Source organism: Protopterus annectens, chromosome 1.part0 (genome assembly GCF_019279795.1).
Source record: "Protopterus annectens isolate FY-2018-M chromosome 1.part0, PAN1.0, whole genome shotgun sequence".
Taxonomy (NCBI): Eukaryota; Metazoa; Chordata; order Ceratodontiformes; family Protopteridae; genus Protopterus; species Protopterus annectens.
This window is the reverse complement of record NC_056725.1, coordinates 713,412,131-713,432,138: the sequence shown is the minus strand read 5'-3', so window position 1 is coordinate 713,432,138 and position 20,008 is coordinate 713,412,131. Positions and strand designations below refer to the sequence as shown.

At 42.2% G+C, this 20,008-nt stretch overlaps 1 protein-coding gene across 2 annotated transcripts in view; it reads left to right on the top strand.

Annotated features, from left to right (window-relative positions):
- Positions 1–20,008, top strand: part of SYMPK (symplekin scaffold protein) — a 2,606,756-nt gene that overhangs the window by 85,689 nt on the left and 2,501,059 nt on the right. For both annotated transcript variants that reach the window (XM_044062505.1, XM_044062497.1), the window contains exon 2: positions 12,838–12,984. In XM_044062505.1, coding sequence (XP_043918440.1) covers positions 12,871–12,984 — 114 coding nt within the window. In that variant the 5' untranslated portion in view covers positions 12,838–12,870. The remainder of the gene's footprint in view (positions 1–12,837; positions 12,985–20,008) is intronic.

The following is a 20,008-nucleotide window of genomic DNA, read 5'->3' as shown; positions in this document are numbered from 1 at the left end:
CTTCAGCTGACCTATGATGTGAGAAAACAGGGTAATAACATCTCCATTACTGTAGTGGGATAAAGCCTGACTAGGGCACAGACAGCTCAAGTCAGTTAGTGACTCGGGTACTGGAGAAGCTAATGAGAGACAGGAATAGTAAGGCAATACTTACTTTTCTCAAGGGAAAGGATATACTACTCACATGTGGGGCACCCTTGGTGTCTCTGATGGAGACTGGGTACACCATGGTAACACTTATGCGCTGAGGGATCAGGCATTCTATTCGGTGTTGCACCACTTTCAGAAGTGAGTGGCTTGCCTTCAGTAAAGACTTCTGCATGCTGAGGCCCATGGTGTGCAGACTGGGCATATGAATTGAGGGGTAGGACTTTCATACATTCTCAGGGACAACACTTTTATATTAAAGTATTGTCTTGGTCTCGCCTTTAGTAGAAATGAATGGGCTGTAAAGCTACCAGCCTCTGAAGAATACATGAATATACCCACTGAGTGGGCGGTTGGGAAAGCTCAATGCCATGAAGATTGGGACAAGAATAGAACAACATATTAAAATTCTTACTAACTCTGTGGATGTGTGAGTAAGTGGTGATACTGTTGAATGCTGACAGATACCCCATATTCATAGGTATGTTGTTCCTCCTTGCTTTTTCCCCTTAGCCATTGATTCAGTCATAGTGACCGATATTTCCTGCATCACTGTTATTCTACACATTTAATAAACCTCTTTCAAAGGAACAAAACAAAATATAAAACGTTTGTTCCTTTGTTAAAAAAGCGCCACAAAATCCGAAGGGGTAACAAAACCAGAACAAGGAAAAAAAGAAGCACGTAATCAAGCAGCCAGCAAGAAATACACAGGAATTGGCGTACAAAACCTTTATTCACCGCTTTCGTTTTCAGACTTCTTCAGAATAAAATCTTCAAAAGACAATCATCCTTTTTATAGGAACAACCAGCCAATACAATAATTAACTGTTAATATGTACCAATTTAATGTTAATTATTTTTACTAATACACTCTGTATCTTAAAAAATGTATACAAGTGTATGCAAAAACATACAGTAAAAATAAATTTAATGTTTATTTAAACATAATCTCCCTGTCTTTTTATAAAACACTTAATATTAATCATATCATTGAGTCCAGGAGTCCTGTCTGCATCTAACTTTAATCTCCGTAAAGCTTCTTTTTGCTCCAAATAGTTCTTAAAGTGACACCCCCCCCCCCCCAGAATCCACAAATCCTTGTTCTATAATAGAAAAAAGAAATTTCTTATGTTTGCTGCACTCCAAGGTATGTTTAAAAAGTGCATTCTTAAAATCTTTCTTTTTAATGCTGTATAGGTGTTCCCTAACTGTTTTATAAAGTGCCCTGATGGTCATACCTATGTAAAAAGTATACCCAAAACATAAACTAATGTAAATCACCCCCCCCCCCCCCCAGTTTTACAATTAAATCTACCTGGGACTGTTAGGGTATAGGATGAACTATTAAGACGCACAGAAGGCCCTTCCAAGATGTAACAACAAATGTTAAATTCTCCACACTTAACATCCCCTTAGTCTTGTCAGTGAGGGAACTAGTTGGCATTATTGTCGTACTACTCTTTTGTATTAAAGTTTTTAAAATTAATTTTATAAACAAACCTGGGCATGGTTTCCACCACCTTATACAAATCTTTATTCCCTTCTAAAATTTCCATTTATTTTGTATAACAGTCCATATGTTTAAACTGTTGGTTGTCATATCCAGGCTACACACCAGATTTCTTATCTTCCCCTCTATTTCAACTAAACCGTCTTTCTGACTGACAAACGGGGGTTTTATTATAGCTGGATATAATGTGTTTCTCTTATTAAGAATTTCCTTTTCTATTTCTTTTTAATATTCTCCATCATAGCCCCTATTAAGGAATAACTCCATTATAAAAGTAAGCTCTCTTCTCTTACTTGAAAACCATTACTGGTCATCATACTTTCTCTTATATATTGACCTCTAGGAAGATTTTTCTTCATAAAAAGGGGTGATTACTTTGTTGTAAGTAACTATTTATAAATGTCTTTTTCCTATGAATACTGCTTTTAAAGTCCTCTGATACTTCATTCCAGCTTAGTGACACCCAAGAAATTCACTTGAATCCCACATTCACCCAGTACAAAGCTAAAAACAAACTCTAGTTTGTTGTTTAACATTCCTACATTATGAAGGAGTTGGGGAACATCTAGATAGGATTAAAAAGAAAGATTTTAGGAATGGACTTTTTAAGCATACCTTGGAGTTCAGCAAACTTAAGACATTTCTTTTTTCTATTATCGAACAATGCTTTGTGGATTCAGGGGGGGAGGGTGACTTTAAGAACTAGTTGGAGCAAAAAGAAGCTTTATGGCAATTAAAGTTGGGTGCAGACAGGGCTCCCTGGGGGGTCATTGATGTGATTTGTCTCTTTTAAAAAAAAAAAAAAAAAAGAGGTTATGTTTAAACATGTTTTTAGTCTGCGTGTACAGCATTGTCCCATTGTGAGAGAACATTTCTAAAAAGTTACATTTCTGTAAATTATTTGCTGTAGACTTGGAACTTTTAGTCTTCTTTATACTTGTTCTTAGATGTTTTTGCAAACTGTAGATCATAGTGAGGAAATTCTGTCCCCAGTCAAAAAGTGCTTTTTTTTTCGATTCACCTGAGTAGATTAATCAGGGGTTGTAAGGTTGTTTGTAGGAAACCAAACTAATGGCCATAACCTCCAGAAATTACAAAGTTCTTTGTTAATTTTTGGTATTTTAATAAAAAAAAAAAAATGAGTTTTAGTTCACGTATATCACCCAGATAAATTAAACAAGTAATGATTTGTTCATGAGAGGTCTCAAGAGATTATCATTCAGGAATAATTAACATTTATGCAATTATTAATATTTTATTGTTATATCCTTAATCAGGACTGTTTACTGGATTTATGCAAGTAGGATTGGAAAGTATTCATAAGGGGAAGATCAGAGTGACATAACAGACAGAGCATTCCTTGGATCAGGTGAATTTTATGCAGGTGGACTGATGGGTCATTCTTTACTTGAGGTTAGATACTTTGATTCCCCAGGAGATGCTCTGTTTGACCGATTTTCCTGGCCGTAGTGTTGCCAAACTACTCTTAAGTGGTGTTTAGGATTAAAGGGAAAAACTTTGCAGATTGCCTGCTGGAGACTGCCTTTTCATTGGCAGATGGAGAAGAACTCCTTAATAAACCAGGGAAATTCATTAGGGAGGGTTTGGGCGAAACCAGAAACGTCTATTGACCTAATTGGAAGGTGCTAGAATGCACCTGTAATATAAGGCGTTAGTTGAGCTTTTAGCACATATTTGAGAACAGATTTTAAATACTGTAAGGTTATACAGTCCTTGCTGTATAAAATGTGCTAATTTCTAACTTTCCTATTAAGTCTTCATTTCTTTAATAAATCCATCTATCCATTTCTTTCTTATTTCTAAATATGTAGCCTATTATCATTCTGCTTTTACCATTTATTAGTAATAAGATACTAGAGTGTAAGTATCCATTTTACAGACACTTAGATTGTTTTAATTTGGTTCTATATTTGTTACTGATGTTTACAAAAAAAGTTTGTACTCTAATTTCAGTACTTTTCCGTTAACGGAGCAGCAGTCATCAGCAAATATAAATGTTGCCGCAAAATGTACAGGTAAAACTTCCTGCGCATTTCATCCTAATTACATGTTCTCATTTTCAGATGATGATCCTATTTCTGAAAGCCCTTTGTCCCCCTTTGCAGTTGACATTTTCACCACGTGTTGCTATTTCTCAATGTCTTTTGTCCCCATTTTCTTTGTGTGCAGGTTGACAGATATGCCTCGTAGCATTACAAATGTTTAACGCACTGACCTTTAAAAATCAGCCTATGCTGGAAAAGAGGAACACTTCCTTACTTTTCAGCAATATCAGCTCTGTGATTTACACCCTGGTTATGAAGTAACGGGCAATGTTTTGTAAAAGTGGGTGTACAGGTGGCACTGACTTCGGATGAAATCAGTAACAGTCAGTAACACTCCGAGAAGACAGTGAAAATTAAGACCAGAATACAACCACAAAATAATCAGCAGTCACTTGCGAGGAGAAGTCAGTATTACCCTGAGAAGAAAGGCAAAATTCAAAGCAAAACACACACAAAACAAGAAGCAGTACTTGCATGTCACCAGTTCAATAATACTGTCAGAATGAAGACAAAATGAAAAGCAGAAAGAAAGAAGCAGCACTGAGTTAAGAGCAATGACACATTTTCCATGCTGTCCCCTTCATGGTTTGTCCCCATTTTCACTCAGTTGCGAGGAAAAAATCACTACTACTCTGACAACCAAGGCAAAATTACAAACAGAACAATAAAATGAGCAGTACTGACATGTGAGAAAATGAATAATAATGTGACAACTAACACAAAATTAAAAGCTCAGAAACATACACAGCACTGACTTCACACGAACACACATTTTGCCTGCTGCCCCATTAACAGAAAAGTACCATAATTTCAGTAGTCCTAGGCAAAATGTGCGTTCATATGAAGTCGGTGCTGTGTATTTTTCTGAGCTTTTAATTTTGTGTTAGTTGTCACATTATTAATCATTTTCTCACATGTCAGTACTGCTCATTTTACTGTTCTGTTCTGCTTGTAATTTTGCCTTGGTTGTCAGAGTAGTAGTGATATAATATTTCCTGCATAGTAGCTAAATGTTTTGGCATTTTATTAATGACTGGTTGATTTATATTCTAATTTTTGCATAGCTTTATCTCATGATATGTATCTTTGACTAAATGTTTGTTTTATATTGTCTTTGCCTCTGTGGTGTGAGTCATGACTGAAAAGGTTTATTGGGACCAGATTACCTACTCTGTTAAACACACACCCACACTAGATACTTTAAAAGTACATAAAAGATGAAGTTGGAAATAGTTAGGTGTAAGTTGCTGGGACTTGTTAACAAAAACATTAAGGGGAGGGCTTAAATTCCAAAAGTCAGCAATAATGAGTTGCAGTACACTTTAACTGATCTTTAGCAGAACGAGAGGCTCATTCATAGTCCAGCATGTATCTTTAGATATAAAAAAGATGATCTGAAGTAGTTAACTTCATTTGTGCAGCAACCTATGGGAATTGGATCCGACCTCGGATCCGAGCCGATAGTTTTCAACAGCTTTAGATCTGAGCTCCAAGCTCCTCCCCCTATCCATAATCCCCTGCCAACCCTGACTGACCTCAGATCTAGTTTGCCGCGGATTACTTCAGCAGCTTGATCCAGAGTTCCAGGCGTTTTCGTTCTCTTGTGAGAAAAATTTAACTTTTCTACCACTTTTCCTTAACCTTTGGTGTGAGTGTGTGTTTAGGTCCCTTTTTTCCTAACTAAAAGCTCTCTTAGTTAAATTATTTTGTTTCTATTTAACCTCCCCCTCCTTTGTGGTTCCGTCAGGCTTGTGTGTGTGTGTGGCTTACCCTCTATAGTATGTCTGTGGCCCCAAAGGTGATGTTTTCTAAGTGCACCGAGTGTGGCCATAAGCTGTCCCCAGCGGTGTGTGTTGTGCCTTGGGGTTGAGCACCTGTCCTCTGGTTGTACCATTTGTGCAGCGTTCAACCCCAGGGCACTCAAGGACCGGAGGTCTAAGCTGATTCTGGCGGGTCTTCTGCCCCCGGACTCTGCTTCTACCTCTGGTCCTCCCGTGGCTCCCGCTGCGGCGGTTGCCACTCCTTCCCTACCACCGGCCGGGACTCAACCTCCCGCCTTAGGCCTGGAGGAGAGGGACGCCAGGAAAGAAAAGAGGAGGGAGAAGCACCACAAGCGGCGGGCTGAGGCCTCTGCTTCGGCCCCCCCGGCTAAGTGGTCTTCTCCCTCCAGGTCTTCTGGGTCGTCTCCTTCTCGGATCCGGTCCCCGTGCTTTTCACCGGGTCCTGAGGAGGAGGAGACCCGATCTCCTTCGAGGTCATCGAGGCGACACTCCCACCCTGCCTCGGTGGCCTCGTCGAGATCTACCAGAAGTCTCACGGATGCAGATTTGGACCGGATGATGAGAAGATTCCTCCAGGCCCAACTGCAGATGGGAGCGCTCCTGCCTCCCCCCCCCTCCAGGGGGGAGCTCAACCCCCTTCTTTGCCCCGATAGCTCCTTCTCCATCCCGCTTCCTGGATTCGGAGTCTTCGGAGCCAGGCAGCCTTGGAGCCGGGGGTATGTCAGCGCCGATAGTCTCGGGTACTTCGGCACCAACACTTCCCTCGAGTCTGTCTGGTCCATTTTCTTCGGATCTGAGCTCTCGGAGCCGAGAGCTGAGCTTCGGATCCGGCGGTATCGGCATGCCTTTGGCTCCATCCAGGTCAGAGCATGCTGGTCCGTCGGATCCGATCACTTGGTGCCGGCTCCGATCCGTCTGTCAGATCCGAGGGAGAGTCTGCTTTCGGATCCCAGAGAGAGCAGCTCTCCCTCGGCATTTGACATGGTGGAGAGGGTCCTGTCAAGAGATTCCAGGCCCCCGGCCCTTGCCACGGCTCCACCCTGCACTCCTTCTCATTTGGGCCCGACTTCCATCACCCGGCCCCAGGGACAGCCTGCTTGACGTCCCAGGTAGTCCCATTGGAACAAGACGTTGCTGGTGAGACCTCCTCGGACAGCCCCCCCCCCCCCCCGAGGAGGTTCCTCACAAGCGAAGGTGCAAGAGGAGGCACCTGGACTCCCCCGAGTCCTTGACTGAGGACACGGATTTGGAGGAAGGTGAAGGCTCCCCAAGATCACCCCCCGAAGATGTCTCATTTGGTGACATCATGGAGATGCTAAGAATAAAGGGGGGGTGGTCTGCCCCAAAGCCTACCTCCTCCAGGAATCCGTGTTCCTGGAGGTGTTTGAAGCAGGTCCGTCTACCTCTTGGTTGTCCCCGCCGGCCGACCCCCTGGTAGACCTGATTACTACCAGGGTGTGGAAGAAGCCGGACACTGTGGAGCCAGTCCCCAAGCACCCGGACAAGATTCTTAGCCCACCCTCTGACAAGTCCCACTGGAGTAAGGGTCTCCCTGTAGATGCCATGTTGGTGGCGGTGGCCACCAAGAGGGAACTTGCTCAGGAGAGTCCCTCAGTTCATCCCCCAAGCAAGGAGTCTTGGTCGATGGAACGCCTAGGGAAGTGGGTGTTTAGTTCGGCTACCTTCTCTGTGAGGTCGCTGAACTACATGGCACATGTGCTCCAAATGCAACGGGACCTTATCAAAGAGTACGCTGCGTCGCCCCCAGAGTCCATGTCGGCGAAGGACAAACAATTGCACTCCACTCGGATGGCCACTCTACGATCCATATCTAACACCTCTATGCGGCTTCTGTCTCATGCCACAGAAGGAGCCGCTAGAGCCGGCGGAGTGGGCCTCGTTATGAGACGTCAGGCCTGGCTCCGGCACTGTGATTTCGTGGAACCCTTTAAGACATCTTTTGCTAATGCCCCTTTTGATGGTTCTGCCCTCTTCGGCAAAACCGTGCGAGATACCTTGGTCCAGAGCGAAAAGGACGGGAAGACGTCTGCCATCAGAGTCCACTTCTCTGCTCCCCAGAGGTCCTTCTCTAAGAACCAAAAGGGACAGAAGAAGATGTGGTTCCAGAAGTTGCAACAGTCCCGTCCCGCTCTGGACTCCCAGCCCTTCCGTGGCAGAGGAGGGCAGGGTGGACGCCGCCCTAGAGGCAGAGGGGGCCCGCAAAACTTTGGATCCATCCAGAGAACCTTTCTTGGACCAACCCACGCAACACCCCTGAGGGGTTGCCTAACTGCTCCACTCCGGAGGCAGTTGGGGGGGGCGTTTCTCGAAGCACCCAGCAGCTTGGGAGTCCATCACGACAGACCGCTGGGTGCTTTGCATCATATCCAGAGGATATCTAATTCCCTTTTCACGTTACCCACACAGCCCCAGATACCTCCCCGATGTCCCACCCGATCAGAGGGAGGCCGCAGCAGTAGAAATCCAACATTTGCTGGAAAAAAGAGCCATCCAACACGTCCCCCCAGACCAGTGCAGGTCCGGGTTTTACTCCAGGTTCTTCTTGGTGCCAAAAAAGACTGGGGACTTAAGACCAATCCTCAACCTCTCTTCCCTAAACCTGTCAGTAACCAAAGAGAAGTTCCGCATGGTCACTCTTCAATCCATTCTCCCCCTTTTGGGGGAGAATGATTTGATGTGCTCTATAGTCCTCAAGGATGCGTACTACCACATTCTGATGGACAGGTGATCCAGGAGGTTCCTCCGCAGGGGGAGAATGATTTGATGTGCTCTATAGTTCTCAAGGATGCGTACTACCACATTCTGATGGACAGGTGATCCAGGAGGTTCCTCCGCTTCTGGCTGGGAGCCAGTCATTTCCAATTCAGGGTCCTCCCCTTTGGTCTCACCTCAACCCCCAGGGTGTTCACCAAAGTGTTAGCAGTGATAGCGGCCCACCTGAGGCTCCAGGGAATTCAGGTCTTCCCATACCTGGAAGACTGGCTCCTGACTGCCCCGACAAGGCATCTACTCTGTGCAGCCAGAAACTACTTTCTTCGTCTAGCTCCCCAGCTGGGGATCACTATCAACATAGAGAAGTTGTCTCTTACTCCGACTCAGACTATAGACTTCATAGGGGCCAGATTGGACAAAAAACTCCTAGCTTTCTTGACCACAGACCATCTACTATCCCCGAGGCTACACGTGCAGGCTATTCTGCAATCTCCAGCTCCCCCGGCGGAATTGGTCCTGAGGGCTCTTGGCTCGATGGCGGCAGCAATCAACCTATTGCCAGTGGCACATTTGAACATGAGGGTCTTACAATGGACCCTTCAGGTCCAGTGGTCCTTTCTTCACTATCCTCTGAACCATCCCGTTCCACTCAGCAGGACTTACAAGAGGGCCCTCCTATGGTGGCTCCAATCTCCGGACCTCCAGCAAGGACGCCCCTTTTCTATGACCCCTCCACTAGCCACGGTGACCACGGACACCTCTCACCTTGGGGGGGGGGCATTGTTCGGGCAGGACAGTCCAAGGCACGTGGGACCTCACGGAGACCTTGCTGCATATCAACGTCCAAGAGATGACGGCGGTGAACGATTGCGATTCAGACGGACAATATGTCGGTTGTCTGGTACATCAACAAACAGGGGGGAACCAGGTCTTACCCACTCTGTCGAGAGGCCATGAGGGTGTGGGAATGGGCGATCTCCACCAACCGCTTTCTCATAGCAACGCACATTCCAGGATGGACCAACATCCTAGCGGACAAACTAAGTCGCACCATCCTGTTACCATACGAGTGGTCTCTGAATCCCGAGATAGCGAATCGGATCTTCATCAAATGGGGTCAACCCTGTTGCGATCTTTGCCTCTCCCTCGAACACAAAATGTTACGACTACTTCGCTCTCATTTCCCCCTTCGGGGAGCCCCCGAGAGACGCTCTGGTGCATGCTTGGCCTCCCGGTCTTCTTTATGCTTATCCTCCTCTTCCTCTGATGCTGAAGTTTCTCCAGAAAGCCAGTCTGTTGGGGAGCAGGATTATCCTCATTGCCCTGTTTTGGCCTCGTCAAACCTGGTTCCCTTACCTTTGATCTCATCTGGTGAATCCTCCTTGGATTCTGGATTCTGGATTCCCGTCCGGATCTAATATCCCACCCCCTAGATCTCCCAGTCCCAAATCTGGACAATCTCAAGCTCACAGCTTGGCTGCTCCAGTTCCACTCGTAGCTAGGACTCCCGGTATCTCCCCAGTTAAAACCATTCTAGTAGCAGCGCACAAGCCTTCTACTAGAAAGATCTATAGCAGCAAATGAAAGCGTTTCTCCATTTGGGCAGAACGCAAAAATTTGGATCCTTTTACAGCTCCTTTGCCTGCTGTATTAGAATTTCTGTCAGGATTGTTTCATCAAGGGGCTAGCTCCTCCACAGTCAAGGTTCAACTAGCAGCTATCTCTCATTATCACGTGGGAAATTAATTGGGCCCTTTGATCACCACGAAATTGTGTAAGACCTTTTTGAAGGGCACCTTTCTGCTCAGACCTCCAGTGAAGGATGTAGTCCCTCCTTGGGATTTAACGCTGGTGCTTCAGGCCTTGACAGCTCCCCCGTTTGAGCCTGCAGCTTCTGTAGATCTTAAATTCTTGTCATGGAAAACTGCTTTTCTTGTCGCTATCACCTTGGCTCGAAGGGTCTCTGAACTACAGGCCCTCTCTGTAAAACCTCCATACTTGACCTTTCACAAGGATAGAGTTTACCTCAGGACCAATCCCTCCTTTCTTCCCAAGGTTGCCTCTGAGTCAAATATTAACCAGTCCATCAACCTGCCGGTCTTTTTTCCTAATTACCATAACAAAGGGGAATACAAACTACACTCATTGGATGTGCATAGACAACTTCGCTTCTACATCCACAGGACATTGGTCATAGGAAATCCGATCAGCTGTTCGTCTCCTTTGCCAAATTCAACTTTGGTAAATCTGTGTCTAAAGTCACACTGTCTAGATGGATTTCACAGTGTATCCTTTTAGCATATGAAAGTTCGGGCAGGCCCACACCTCAGGGAGTCTGTGCCCACTCTACTCTGTCTACCTCTACCTCTGCGGCTTTTAGAGCTAGAGTTTCTTTGGATGATATTGCTCGGCAGCCACTTGGGCTTCATCTCATACTTTTATCAGTCACTATAAATTGGACATGATCTCCAGAGGGAGAGCATCCTTTGGCTCTGCAGTGCTCCAGAACATCCTTCCATGAAGGCCGCCCAAGATTCAGGTAGCTGGGGACTCTGTCCCATAGGTTGCTGCACAAATTAAGTTAACTACTTCAGACTAAGAAGTTATGTACTCACCATAACGTTCCATCTGAGTAGGTAAAGTTCATTTGTCAGCAACCGTCCCTCCCTCCTGCCCCCCTCACTTGCAAATGTCTTCATAGTCAGGTCCATAGGTTTTACCCACTTTATCTTGAGATTAATGATTTTATAGCAGTTTCTGTTGTTGGGCAAACTTGATCTGAGGTCAGTCAGGGTTGGCAGGGGATTATGGGTAGGGGGAGGAGCTTGGAGCTCGGATCTAAAGCTGTTGAAAACTGCTGGCTCGGATCCGAGGTCGGATCTGATTCCCATAGGTTGCTGACAAATGAAGTTTACCTACTCAGATGGAACGTTATGGTGAGTACATAACTTCTTATTAAGATGCAACATGGGGGGGGGGGGCATAGCTGATGAGTTCTAGAGTTATTACTCTTCCCTTTTTTTCATTGGAGAGATGATTTACACAGATTCACTTGATGGATACTCAGACCAGGGATAAGAACTTTCTGGAAGGCTTTAAGTGCTAACGTTAAATGCGGGTATACTTTGTTGTTGGGTCCTCTTTGCAGTTCTGGGTTCTTCCCTGCTAATGAAAGCATCCAGAATTATAGAATGCATCAAATTATGGTAAGGAGGTTGATTTGCGTGTGCTGCTGCTGGTCAGTAATCATATCTGTAATGGATCACTCCTGCGAACTATTCTCTTCTAGCGTGCAGGTTATCATGGTCTTTTGATCACAGTTTTATATTTATGATGAACCTATGCAAAGTACACTTTTTATATTCTTTCATCTGTGTTGGCTGCTTTTTTAAGTTGTTTTGCTGCTGCATGGCCTGATTCATCAATTAAAAGGGCCCAGTATGGATCAAACCACCTACTAGCTTAGCAAATAAAAATAAAATACACTGCTGCAGAAATCTTCCTCGGAGTACAGCTGTTTCAGGTACTTGTAGAGCTTCAAGATGGAAACTCGAGCAGGAGTAATGCTAGTAAATGTATCCATTCTCCTCCTGGCTGCAGGTTTCTTTTGTGGCATACCCTAAACAGTTTGTATAATTTATTTGTATTTATTAGGCATTGTTTTATTTTCTGTAACTGGAAAGATGACTGGTTATCTCTTTAATTATGTAAGCTGCCTTTTGCTACTGAAATGTATGGTGCATCACCTTGAGACAGATGTTGCCTCAGCACAGGGAGGTCTTTGGTACTTTTGGGAAAAAATGGACCATTTAACAATGGATACAGTTAAGGCACCCATTTGATACAGTTTTGTAAATATGCCCCTTGCAAACCTGTAATATATGTGGAGTAGTGTCACATCTGTAATTTGGAATATTTTAACCAACATTCAAGTTTAGTTGTTCTAATTGTAGCATTTCTTAAGTGTAGCTTCTGTCATTTCACAGATTTTTTGACACTGGTTAGCTGTTATTCACCAAACACTCGTAGAGTGTTAAATTTCTTTGTGTGACACTCTGTTTTCTTCTTTTGTCAGGCCATGTGATTAATAAAACGTGTAGTTAAGTGTTACTTCAACTTCACATGTGTATGCGGGTTAGTAATTCTTGTTGCTTCTGTCTTGGGTGTTTCGCATTCTTGATTACTTCTGTATTCTGATTTGCTTCTTGCTCACTTATTGAAGAATATAGTTTTTTTTAAGAATATAGTTTTTTCTAGGCTGTTCTCCAATCTACATTCATTTTGAAAAGTCTTCAGTAGATATAAAATCTGCATTTTTTTTTTCTTCTTGATGCCCCAGAATCTTGGTTTTACATGTGTTTCAGGTTGTTGGATGGCTTGCAGGTTGCTCCATCCTCTTCAAGGGAAAGGAACTGTTATAATTATAGACTATGCTGAGGCGGTGGACCACATTCTTAATCTTAGTATCAGTAGCCATTACGTGTGTTTTGCATCATAATGTTTTTTGTCTTCTGCTTGAAAACCTTTTGAATAAACTAATACTTGACTTGTTTTGTTGTTATCCAGAGATGAATTTACACTCTCTCTCCTTTTTTAGGTTTTGTTGTGAATCAGGCTAAGCAGTGAAACTATGGCAGCCATCAAAGCATCAGCAGGGGATGTCAACAGTCGGATGAGCATGGCCTCTCAATTTTTTGCAGAGGAGGACAGTTTGGCTCTAGACAGCATGACTACTTCAGAAAGGGTAGGTGGTGAGAGCACAGTCAGCTTTTCCTGTGGTCTTGTCTTAAGTGATGTGCTGTGTGAATTTGCTTCCTCAAACAAGATGGGATCTTGGGTGGAGGGAAGTAGTTTAATTTTTCAAGATTAGCATGACTTGTTTTCTTGCCTCTTTTTTTTTCTTTCACTTTGAAATCCCACAGGTTTTTTGGTTTTGCAAAGCATGGTGATGTATTACAAAACTGAAACTGAAACCTGGGAGGACTTTCCCTGCTAAAAAATGAACAGCAGAAATGTTAACTAATTTAATCATAAAACCAAATTTTAAACTTACAGCCCCATTCAGTCCTGGGGGCATATCTGTATTTAGTTCCAGTATCCATGTAAATTAAGCATTTTCTAATTTATTATTATTATCTCCACCCCTTAAGTTCTTCTGAATCACTGTTATAGCTCTAAATTTAAATTTATGTGCAACACCATAATCTGATATATGTTTGACTAGGGCGTTTGTTCCTACTTCCCTTCTAATCTCAGATCTACGTTCTATTAATATGCTCTTTCAGTTTTCTAGAGCATTTTCCTATATAGAAAGCGGGACACAAAACACACGTAGCTAAATAAACAGTATACATTGTAGTGCAATCGGCATAGTTGTTGAAATTATATTCTCTCTGATTTACGGTGTATAAAACGAGTGTCTGTAATTATGTCCCTGCAGCAACTACATCCAAGGCAGGGGAAGGTACCTTTTCTAGAACTCATAGTCACACGGCCCATTGTTAATTCTTTATAGCATAATCTGCTCTTAAAATTTCTCTCATTTCTATGCACAAATCTAGGAGTATCAGTAAAAATATTTTTCATTTCGGGCATAGTTTAAAACCCATTTTACTTAAGAAGCAAATGAGCTTACATTAATCTTTTTAATTTTATTAATAATTCAATGGATGTTTTATTCTGATTGGCTGGCTGTGTTAGACGTTTATGTATTTAAATGATTTTAGGTGCTGCGGTAGCGTTGTCGCCTCACAGTTAGACGTTGCCAGTTCGATTCTGAGCGTCTTCTGTGTAGCGACATGCATGAATGGGCATTCCTTCATTGAAGGTTGTGCGTTAGGCATGGCAAGCCAGTACGTAAAAATCTACTGCCAATCATTAGCGGACCGGAGTTCCGCTGTGGCGACCCCTAACCGGGAAAAGCCGAAAGACACAAACAAAGTTGGTTATGCACTGATGAAGGGGAAACCCGAAAGCTTTGTTTTCTATTTGGTTTTATGATTAAATTAGTGAACGTTTCTGTTCGTTTTTTTGTTTTAATTGTATTAGTATTGAACACAGTTCACTGCAGTGTTTTCTTATCCTCTTGTTTGCTAGAGGACTTTCCCTGCTGCCATTTTTCTTGGACAACACATTCCTCAATCTACAGTTACTTAACTCTTTCTGTTTTATAAAACACACTTTGACATGTAAGGAACTTTTGAGAATCACTGCTATACAATGACAACTTGTTCAGAAACACACTTCAGGTAGCTAGACTAGTTAACGTGCTCATTGTATATCCCTTACTCACAGAAAAAATGTCTGGCCTCAAAATGAAAGAAATAGAACAAAAATCCTTGAGGCCGTAGTTATCAAACAGCAAGAACTGTTTTTTTTCCTGCTCCCCCACACTTGCTTCATACCTTCCATTTTACTCCAGTGCCTATCCATCACCAGATCTTCCATCCCCTGTTTTTATCCTACTTGGGCCAGCGTGGAGCTGGGTGGTGTTGCTGGCAACTGCTTATATGAGGGAAAGGATTTTTTTTTTTTTTTTTATACATTCTGACACACCCTGTTGTCCCTCCCCCTTCTGGAACCATCTGATGACTAATCTCTTTATGGACCACATCTCCTCCTCAGAGAGTAATGAAATGTCTATCACTCCCTGCCAGCATCTCAAATGCCTGAGCCTGTCAATAAAACTGGGTTGCCTGGACCATAGTTAGAGCTTTATCCCTTTATGTCATGGCTGTGGCTCCCTAAATAGCTACTACTGCCTTGTATTGCACTCTGCTTAGTGAAGAAATGAAACATATATATTCAGCTAGACAGTGAAACAGAAATTTCCATCCTCCACAAAGGCATACAAATTGGAAAGACGCCAAAATGCTATGAGAAAGTTTTAAAATTATTTTAAACCTACTACAGGATGTCAGGAATCTGGAGATGACCTACTGTGAGCAAAAGGACATTTGCACACTCCTGGGTTACCTCAAAATAGAAAAGGGGAGGCTTTTAAGCAAATGCCCAGTATATGCCTGGGCAGATATATATCCTGTGTAAAAGCAGTATGTTGGAAAGCTGTCCCTAACTGTCATCCTGTGAGGAGGATTAGAATGGTTAAGAAGTTGTGAAATACAGTGGCATTATTTAAAAAGCAATTCATTTTTGTTAGAAAAATCGGTATTTATATTATTTAATGTGTAGGTAAAGCTTATTTAATCAATGTTTTGCTTTAAATACTTCAAAATTAATACCAGCCTCTAAACCCATTGCTGACTTCACCATTGCAGCCAAATTGTCAGACAATGGTAAACCAAGCATTTGTCTGCAAGAACCTAGTGGTGGACCCCTGCATTGATTTCTTTGCAATCTCCAAAGCTGGTTTGTTTCTGTGCCCCAGCAGCTTCCTGAAAGACTGGGAGAGTAGCATCCTGGGCCTGTTCATTGAGAGGATATGTACATCAGCTGCCTTCCCATTCCAGGAATTAAATTGTCCAAATGCATATAGTAAAATATCAAGGCAGTATTGTAATGCAGCTTATCTAGTTAAGTGACAAAAAAACAGATTGATTTGCTTAAGTCTCAGATCCTGAAACTTCTTCAGTACTTCAAAATACTTGGGAAGTACTTTATTTAAATATAGTTGTGATGTGAATACACTCAGTAGCTTAACTGCCACATATTCAGTTATCCGGTTTCAAGCCTGGCTTAGGATACTGGTTTTACCTGGAGAGATTGAAAAATTCTTGAGTACTCCTTTAGACAGAAATTTTCATTAACAGATCTTCCCAAGACATCTTTACAAATCTGGGAAATAAGGCAGTGTGAAGTAGGTGATAAAACAGCTTTTTCACCATGTGATTCCCCAGCTATGTAGGAACTGTTCCACAAAGGCTGGCTCAAGACAAAAAAGTTGGGGTAGAAGGGGAAATTTCAAGAAGATTTCACAGTAAGAAACTGGTTGATTAGTGCTATCGCAGTGTGAAAATTGTGAATTGTTAATTTCTAGTGGCTTTTTTTTTTATATTAATGTGGACAAAATTCAGTTTTTGCCTAGTAATTACATTGTCTAGATGCAAAGAAGAACTTTGGAGAAAGGTGGGAGGGTGGCCTAATGGTTAAGGTGTTTGCCTTACAAACACAAGGTGCAGGGTTTGAGTCTCACAAGGGATACTTGGCTAGGCTTAAAATGGCTTGCAAGGGCAGTTAGCTTAGTACTAATCTATGAACCTATAAACCAAAGATTCCTTCATAAAAACTTGAAATATATTCAAATATGTAATACAGTAAAACATGTATACATATTATTGGGGTTGGGAGGGTGGCCTAATGGTTAAGATGTTTGCCTTACAAACACAAGGTGCAGGGTTTGAGTCTCACAAGGGATAATTGGCTAGGCTTACAATGGCTCGCAAGGGCAGTTAGCCTAGTACTAACCTATGAACCTATGAAAAGAAAGTGAAAATTGAACAGAGAAGGAGAAGGAAAGGGCTGTGGTTGGGATGGATTTTGTAGCTGTTCAGTAGCACTTCAAGTTTTAGTTTAGCACACGAGATGGCCTTTGGTAAGTTAGATGAAAAATAATCAAATTCAGTCTGAGGTAGTGGAGACTGATGACTTCTAAGCAAAGGAGGGGGCTGCACGAAACAACTGAATGGGTGGGGCTAAATGCATTGGGGATGAGCTGTATTTATAACAAGTTAGTGACTATTGTAGTCAAACAGAAAATGAGGTCATTCAGTTTCATTTTCATCCACAGACTGCCTCAGTATGTATTTACTCATTATAGCCACTTTACTGACTATGTAAACCTCACATGTCTGGCTGCAATTAACAAGGCTGGCCTTGGTTAATATGGAGCCGTAGATGGAGTACTCTTTGCCCCCCCTGTTTCTCACTAGTCTTTATCCGAGCCCCACCTCACCCAGATTACTTTTTTGCTTTTTCACATTACTTTGTGTTACCTTATAAGGCACTGGACAAAACTTCTAAGTCTTGAGGAAGTAACTGAATAAAGCAGGGGGCTGGAGGCTGTTTTACCCACAGAATTCCTAGAGTTCTAGATGTGATGTGGTGTATCTTACAGATTTTTGTTACAAACATTTGATTTAATAATGGCCTGAAAAAAATAAATTGCATCTAAAACTTAATGTTCAAAGCTAAGGAAATGGTAGATCCCTAATAGTCTAAGAAAGCAAAATGCAAGGATAGGATCTGGGAAGTTTGCTGGCTTGCTCCTCCTCCAAAAAAAAAAACATAGTTATCTTCTATGCACTACTCTGATGTTAAATTGGCATGAAAATAAAAAGCACAAATGGCCAGATGCATGTATTGTACAGCTGTGAGTCTGGGAGAAGAAACAAAGCACATAGATAAAACCCACAAAGAGGACATGCAAACCCCACACAGAATGAATTGAAGAGAAAAAAATTTGGTGAGAGAACCAAATATTGTTAGTAATACTGTTCTGTGTGACACTCTGCCACTAATCAGCCATTTACTTAGTATGATGCTTATGTCTGACTGTGAGGAAAGTGAAAATTAATAGTTATGGACACTACTTCTGTGGTGCTGCGGTAGCGATGTCGCCTCACAGTAAGACGCTGTCCGGTTCGATCCTCAGCTAGAGCGTCTTCTGCATGGAGACATGCATGAATGGGTGGACATTCGTTGAAGGTTGTGCATCAGGGCTGGCAACTCTGCATGTAAAAATCTACTGCCAATCATTAGCGGACCGGAGTTCCGCTGTGGCGACCCCTAAACGGGAAAAGCCGAAAGACACAACAACTTCTGCAAAGCTAGAATATCTGCTTATCTGTGAACAAATGACAACTGTTTGTTACTTTCATTCAGATACAACCCCTGTAGCCAGAAATTAAAGCCAACTTTATTGACTGTATTTACCTCAGATGTCAGAATGAGTATTTTTTTATTTAAATCTCTCCCAGTGCACACACATGACCATCAGTTACAGCCACTTGTATGTCTACAGCTATACACACCAGATGTCTGATTACAGTTAAATGAATAAATGCATAAATAGATGAAACATAGTAATTTATCATGTTCTCTGCTGTCAGAATGCACTCTTCAACCCATTGCATGGTCCCCCATCACATGCGTCTTAAAGTTCAAAAGTAATGTCTGATAAAGGACCAAAATCAATGACGGCTGTTGCTTTTATGTAATTAGCAGTATTATTAGCATGCTTTTTTGAAGGCTGTTAAGTATAAAACTTGATTGGCATCATTATTTAGTGACTGCAGTCCTCGTTAATTTGCGAGAAAAATAACAAACTTTAGGAGGAACAGTCCAAAATATGAGGCAAAAAAAAAGAGAATTTCTGTGAAATTGGGGACAACTCAAAGCATCTACAGTCCCTCACCCCCACAAACATGAACATCCGTTTTAAACCACTTGTATGACTACACCTCAGATGTTTGATTGCTAGCACATGAATACATACATAAATAACTAGTATATAAGAATTTATCTTTTCAGTTCACTGTTGTCAGAATGCAGGGTACAACTCAATTGCACCCCCATTCTTCTCAATCTGTTAGCTCATGAGTCAGAGAGAGAGAAAAAATGATGGTGGACAATGGATGTTTGAATGATAATGACTGCGTAGAAGATTATATGTGAGATGTAAGGTTTGTAGTTTTCATTTATATAAATGTACGATTGCCTGTGTCATAAGTGATAATTTAATAAAGATATTTCTTGTATTAAAAGAGAGAGAAAGCTGCAGCCTTTACATACTTATGAACTTGATAGCATAACATGCTTTGCATTTGCATGCTGTTATAAAAGAATCTTAACAGTCTATTATTATTTAGTTATTGCAAATTCTTCCTTAGTTGCTAGAAAAGTCACAAACTTTACAATATGCAGAAGAAAATCCAAGGCAAAAAATTGAGAAATGTTTTGAAATTGGGGTTAAATGAGACTATTTTATCTCCCTACACACAAATGTGACCATCCAGTTTAGAGTCACTTGTATGACTGTTCACCTCAGTCCTTTGATTGCATCAAATGAAATCCTACATAGATTACATCCCCATACCTCTTAACCTCTTGGCTCAGGAAGTAGTATGAAAGCTAAAATTAATGGTGGACACTGGACCAAACTCAGAGACAGCGACAGCCTTAATGTGCTTTAGGAACTTGCTAGCATAACAGGCTTGCATTAGCATTATTTATTTTAGCATTTGGTGACCACAGTCCTCACTTGTGTTTCATAAAAGCCACAGATTTTACAAGGAGCATATTAAAATATGAGGGAAAAATCGGAACCATTCTGCAATATCAGGGACAGTTGAAAGCATCCTCAGATGCACACACATGCACACATATTACATACGTACCTTCCTAAGTACCTGCTCCATGCGGTTTCCACTACAATACAAGCAAACTGCTTTTACGAGGCAGCCTGAGCGTATAGGAAAGGCCCTTTACTCATGCAGCAGCCCAGTGAGACCCCTGTTGAGTGAGCTTTCTTGTGTCCTCAATAGCAAGATGAATGAGCTCCGATTGGTGGTGTGTTTGTTACTGGGATGTTTTCAAAACAGCCCAGTGAATCGACTAAGCTGATTTGAAGGTGAAAGTTCAGGGCAGGATCAAGCCACATACAAGGTATTTAAAGGCGATGGCTCATTGTCAGGATGGTGAGAGAGAAGTGAATGAAATGTTTCTGCTGTTTAGGGGATGTACCGAAGAGCATTATTTTAGTTTTGGAAGTGTTCAGTATTGTTTTTTAAGCCATTTGATAAGAGATAGGA